General features: G+C 21.5%; 3 protein-coding genes across 3 annotated transcripts; 2 read left to right on the top strand and 1 right to left on the bottom strand.

Annotated features, from left to right (window-relative positions):
* Nucleotides 1–25: 25 nt before the first annotated feature.
* On the top strand, nucleotides 26–860 carry PGSY75_0816800 (putative meiotic recombination protein DMC1; the record flags this gene model as incomplete). Its single annotated transcript, XM_018785295.1, has 4 exons — nucleotides 26–101; nucleotides 227–379; nucleotides 505–631; nucleotides 827–860. Coding segments are annotated over 4 exons (390 nt in total), but the record flags the coding sequence as incomplete, so codon positions are not given.
* A 35-nt stretch (nucleotides 861–895) lies between these two features.
* On the bottom strand, nucleotides 896–1659 carry PGSY75_0816700 (putative trafficking protein particle complex subunit 2- like protein; the record flags this gene model as incomplete). The annotated part of the gene is made up of 4 exons (XM_018785294.1): nucleotides 896–918; nucleotides 1019–1112; nucleotides 1232–1416; nucleotides 1530–1659. The coding sequence occupies 4 exons, from the start codon at nucleotides 1657–1659 to the stop codon at nucleotides 896–898; spliced, it is 432 nt and encodes a 143-aa protein (XP_018642261.1).
* Nucleotides 1660–3288: 1629 nt separating this feature from the next.
* PGSY75_0816600 (chaperone protein ClpB1) lies at nucleotides 3289–6537 on the top strand (the record flags this gene model as incomplete). Its single annotated transcript, XM_018785293.1, has 1 exon — nucleotides 3289–6537. One exon carries the CDS (start codon nucleotides 3289–3291, stop codon nucleotides 6535–6537), a length of 3249 nt encoding a protein of 1082 aa, XP_018642260.1.
* Between the last annotated feature and the right edge of the window lie 211 nt (nucleotides 6538–6748).

Here is a 6748-nt window from a genome sequence, read left to right as displayed (position 1 = left end):
ATATATATGAACTCTATACATATAGATGTGTGAAGAACCCTTTGCTCTTCTGGTAGTTGATTCGATTATTTCACTCTTTCGAGTTGATTTCAGTGGAAGAGGTATGTTTTAAAAGTTTTGTCAGTTCCAAAATAAATTGTCACTAAAATTATTCTCATAAATAAATAAATATATACATATATATATACATATATATGTATGCATGTTCAATTTTTTATATGGATAGGTGAATTATCTGAGAGGCAACAGAAATTAAACAAAACAATGTCTATTTTATCAAAACTAGGTGAACAATTCAACATAGCTATATTAATAACGAATCAGGTTATGTCCGACCCAGGCGCAACCATGACCTTCATAGCTAACCCAATGAAACCAGGTTTTTAAATAAAAAATTAAATATTTTCACACATAAATATAAATAAATAAATAAATATATAAATATATATATATATATATATATATATATATATGTGTTATATATATATATTTTTTTTATTATAGTTGGTGGGCATGTTATTGGTCACGCTTCGACCATAAGATTATCATTAAGAAAAGGCAAAGGAGACCAAAGAGTTTGCAAAGTTTATGATGCACCAAACCTACCTGAGGTGGAATGCATCTTTCAATTGTTAATTAAAAAAAAAAAAAAATATATATATATTTTAAATGGAGCATGTGGGTCAGGAAAAGATACACAATGCAGATTAATAGAAAAAAAATACGATTATAAAATAATTTGTATCAGTGAGTTATTAAAAGAATACCAAGAAGAATATAATAAAGAAAATGTATAAAATAAAAAATATCTTTCTTCTTTTTCCAGATCGGATAACGGTGTCATTGATGCAACAGATTAATATGATATTATTCTTTAATAGAATAGCTTATATATTCATGACGTTTCCATTAATTTTTCTACAAATAAGAAATATATATATATATATATATATATATATATATATATATTTTTATTTTATTATTTTTTTTTTTTGAGAAACATAAATTATTTTATTACTAATTTTTTTTAAAAAAGTATCTGTTTCTAAAGTATCTGTATAGAAGGGGTTACAAACTGTGTCTGCATATATTTTATGCAATTTTATGAAAATCTTGTAAAAAAAAAAAAAAAAAAATATACACATATATACACATATATATATACAATGTGATGACATACTTTATGGGGTAATATAATTTTAATATAAACAATTATTTTAAAAAACCTTACCGATTTGAGAATATCATCTGTATACTTATTTTTACTATCATCAATTGTTAATATAATTTTAAGGTTAATAATTTTAATTACATATGCATAATTTTTATAAGAACTAAAAAGAGAAAGATTGATACCTACATATCCAAGATATGGGTCATATTTTTTTTCGCTGCTTTTCTTTTCATTTGATTCAACTATAAAAATAAATAAAATTATGTATACATATATATAAATAAATAAATAAATATATATATATATATATATATATAGAATAATTATAAAAATATATTATTATTTCATTTTATACTTATTTTTTGAATATTATTCAGAGTGCAATAAAGAGCAAATCGTGATGTTATTTCATCATTTTCTTCGATTGAATAAAAAAATAAGATATCATTATTATCTCCTAAATAGCATATGCTCTTTATAGACATTTTGAAAACACACAAAAAAAAATTTACATAAATATAAATATATATATATATATATAATTTTTTGTGATGCTTATCCTTTTTTTTATTTTTTTTTTTTTTTGTATTATTATTAAGAAGTATTACAAAATTAACATGTATTTGTATTTATATTTATATTTATGTTTATGCTTATATTATACTATTAAATTGTATAACTAATATGACATTTTTAATTTTTCATCTGAATGATCTAATTTCCTAATTATTTTACTTTTATTATTCTTTAGATTGATACATTTTTATTTTTATTAATAAATATGTATTCTAACATTTTAATAAATGTGTATTTTTTTTTTTTTTTTTTTTCTCTTTTATTACATATTTTATCTCTTTATAAAATATAAATAAATAAATATATATATATATCAGAATAATACAAAAAAAGTTATTTATAAAATTAAAAAGATGTGTATAAGAACAAAATTTAATTCACTATGCATATATATATTATATATATATATATATATTTATATATATATTCTTAAAATAAATGCTTATAAATTTAAAATTTTATTATGTATATATAAAAAAAATACCATATAATATATTAAGCTAATACTTTATTTAAAAAAAAAAAAAATGTTATTATAAGAAATATATATATATATATATATTTTTATATATATTAAAGAAAAATTATTAAGAAAAAAAAAAAAAAAAAAAAAATTAAAAATTTAAACAAGTATAAATAAGGATTTAAGATAACATAAAAATTTATCGGTGTAGAATTAAGGATAAAATAAAAAAATATATGAAATATAAAAAAAGGAATTGATTAAATATATATAGAAACATATATATATATAATAATAAATATTTATTCATTATAATAAAAAAATAAAATGAAATAAAATAATCCCATAAATATATTATTCATAATATATATATATATTATATACATATATAATATAATATATATATATATAATATATATATATATAATATATATATAATATATTAATTAAATATTACACATTATAAAAGATGACTGTTATTTAAAAATGGATTCTTCTTTTAAAAAAATATATAAAAATATAAATTTATATATTCTTAATATTATAAATAAATATTAATTTTTAATATTAATTAATTTTTTTTTTTTTTCTATGTATTCAACTTATTATATTCTTTTATATAATTTTGTAATTTGAATTAATACTAAATGAGAAAAAGATAAGATTTTAAGAAAAAAAAAAAAAAAAAAATTAATAATAATAATAATGATAGATGGCTGGATAAATAAATATATACAAAACTACAAATGAAAAGATTAATTTGAATTAGTGTTAAAATAAAGAACAATATTTGGAAGAAAAATATATGGATATGTTTATATTATATATATATATATATATATATATATAAGAACCCATGATATATATAATGATGGGATAATATAATAAACTATATTTTATGTGTATAAATATAGCACATAATAGATTATATATATATATATATATATATATTTATTTATTTATATTTATTATATGATTATGTAAAGTATTTTTATATTTCATTTTATTTTTTTTTTTGTTACTCCATAGGTATTTATATATATATATTTATAGATATAAAAAAATGTACATAAAAATGGTTAATAGTTTTTTTTTTTATTTTGTAATAATTGGTGTTATATATATATGGGACTTAAGTTATAGTAAAAAAGCAAATATTTTTATAAATAAACAAGATATATTTAATATAAAAAATACGAACTGGGATATATATGATAAGAAGAAATATTTTTTTATTGGAAATAATCATTTAAAGAATGAAGAAAGGTTCGTTCCAGAATTAAAAAAAGATTATAAATCACAAATAAAAGAACATAAGAATTCATCAAATGGTATTATATATCATAATAATAATACTAGATTAAATTATACAATTAATGATAATGTCAATTATGATAATAATATAACCAGTGGTTTTAATAAAAAAAAAAAAAAAGTTAACGATAGTAGTATAAACATGAAAAGTTCTCATTTTGATAATAATAATAATAATAATAATAGTTATGAAAAAATCAGAAACAAAAATAGATTTGCTTTATTTATGAGCGATGAAGAATATACAATAAACTCAGATGATTACACAGAGAAAGCTTGGGAAGCTATTAGCTCATTAAATAAAATAGGAGAAAAATATGATTCAGCCTATGTCGAAGCTGAAATGTTATTATTAGCTCTTCTAAATGATTCTCCTGATGGATTAGCTCAAAGAATATTAAAAGAAAGTGGTATTGATACTGATTTATTAGTTCAAGAAATTGATGATTATTTAAAAAAGCAACCTAAAATGCCTAGTGGTTTTGGAGAACAAAAAATATTAGGTAGAACCTTACAAACTGTATTAAGTACTAGTAAAAGATTAAAAAAAGAATTTAATGATGAATATATTTCTATAGAACATCTACTTCTAAGTATCATTTCAGAAGATTCGAAATTTACTAGACCATGGTTATTAAAATATAATGTAAATTATGAAAAAGTTAAAAAAGCTGTCGAAAAAATTAGAGGAAAAAAAAAAGTTACCTCTAAAACACCAGAAATGACCTATCAAGCTCTAGAAAAATATAGTAGAGATCTAACAGCATTAGCAAGAGCAGGGAAATTAGATCCTGTTATAGGTAGAGATAATGAAATTAGAAGAGCCATACAAATTTTGTCTAGAAGAACCAAAAATAATCCTATCTTATTAGGAGATCCGGGTGTTGGGAAAACAGCTATTGTTGAAGGATTAGCTATCAAAATAGTACAAGGAGATGTACCAGATTCTTTAAAAGGAAGAAAATTAGTATCATTAGATATGTCTTCTCTAATTGCTGGTGCAAAATATAGAGGTGATTTTGAAGAAAGACTCAAATCAATTCTCAAAGAAGTACAAGATGCTGAAGGACAAGTTGTTATGTTTATAGATGAAATACATACTGTTGTAGGAGCAGGAGCAGTTGCAGAAGGGGCATTAGATGCTGGTAATATTTTAAAACCCATGTTAGCTAGAGGTGAATTACGTTGTATTGGTGCTACCACTGTTAGTGAATATAGACAATTCATAGAAAAAGATAAAGCTTTAGAAAGAAGATTTCAACAAATTCTTGTTGAACAACCAAGTGTAGATGAAACCATTAGTATTTTAAGAGGTTTAAAAGAAAGATATGAAGTTCATCATGGTGTACGTATTTTAGATTCTGCATTAGTACAAGCTGCTGTTTTGTCAGATCGTTATATTAGTTATAGATTCTTACCAGATAAAGCTATTGATCTAATTGATGAAGCGGCATCCAATCTTAAAATTCAATTATCTAGTAAACCTATTCAATTAGAAAATATAGAGAAACAACTTATACAGCTAGAAATGGAAAAAATATCCATATTAGGAGATAAACAAAAGAATCTATTTAATTATGCTAGTGTAGGTAGCACACATAATAATAATACTACTAATAATAGTAGTAGCACTAACTCGTCGTCATATGGAAACGGTGAGGAAAGTGAACCAGTTGTAGATTATACTAAGAGCCCCAACTTTTTAAAAAAACGAATTAACGAAAAAGAAATTGATAGATTAAAAATGATAGATCGAATCATGAGCGAATTAAGAAAAGAACAAAGAAAAATTCTAGATTCTTGGTCCACAGAAAAAAGCTATGTAGATAATATCAGAGCTATTAAAGAAAGGATAGATGTTGTTAAAATAGAAATTGAAAAAGCTGAAAGATATTTTGATTTAAATAGAGCTGCTGAATTGAGATTTGAAACATTACCAGATTTAGAAAAGCAACTAAAAAAAGCAGAAGAAAATTATCTAAATGATATACCTGAAAAAAGTAGAATATTAAAAGATGAAGTTACAAGTGAAGATATTGTTAATATTGTAAGTATGTCAACTGGTATCAGATTAAATAAATTACTAAAATCTGAAAAAGAAAAAATTCTTAATCTTGAAAATGAATTACATAAACAAATTATAGGACAAGATGATGCTGTACGTGTTGTAACAAAAGCAGTTCAAAGATCTAGGGTTGGAATGAATAACCCTAAAAGACCAATAGCATCTTTAATGTTTTTAGGACCAACAGGAGTAGGAAAAACTGAATTATCAAAGGTTTTGGCAGATGTATTATTTGATACTCCAGAAGCAGTAATTCATTTTGATATGTCTGAATATATGGAGAAGCATTCAATTAGTAAATTAATAGGTGCAGCACCAGGTTATGTTGGATATGAACAAGGAGGATTACTAACAGATGCTGTGCGTAAAAAACCTTATTCTATAATTTTATTTGATGAAATTGAAAAAGCACATCCTGATGTATATAATTTATTATTAAGAGTTATAGATGAAGGAAAATTATCTGATACTAAAGGAAATGTAGCTAATTTTAGAAATACAATTATTATATTTACATCTAATTTAGGTAGTCAAAGTATACTAGATCTAGCAAATGATCCAAATAAAAAAGAAAAAATCAAAGAACAAGTAATGAAATCTGTAAGAGAAACATTCAGACCAGAATTTTATAACAGAATTGATGATCATGTTATATTTGATAGCTTATCAAAAAAAGAATTAAAAGAAATTGCAAATATTGAAATTAGAAAAGTAGCTAATCGTCTTTTTGATAAAAATTTTAAAATAACTATAGATGATGCTGTTTTCTCATATATAGTAGATAAAGCATATGATCCTTCTTTTGGTGCTAGACCACTTAAAAGAGTTATACAATCTGAAATAGAAACTGAAATTGCTGTTAGAATATTAGATGAAACATTTGTAGAAAATGACACTATTAATATATCTCTCAAGGATCAGAAGTTGCACTTTTCAAAGAGTTAAAATTTTTATAAACATATTATAATGTGGCAAAAATTAAACAAAAAAAAAAAAAATACTTATCGGACATGCATTTAAATATATATATATGTGTATATATATATATATATATATATATATATATATATATATATATACAAACATATGTACACATATATTTTACATTCTATATATTTTTATGTGGTTATGATAAGAAATAAATTGATTCATTGCA

Source organism: Plasmodium gaboni, chromosome 8 (assembly GCF_001602025.1).
Source record: "Plasmodium gaboni strain SY75 chromosome 8, whole genome shotgun sequence".
Classification (NCBI taxonomy): Eukaryota; Apicomplexa; class Aconoidasida; order Haemosporida; family Plasmodiidae; genus Plasmodium; species Plasmodium gaboni.
This window is presented reverse-complemented; position numbering and strand designations above follow the sequence as displayed.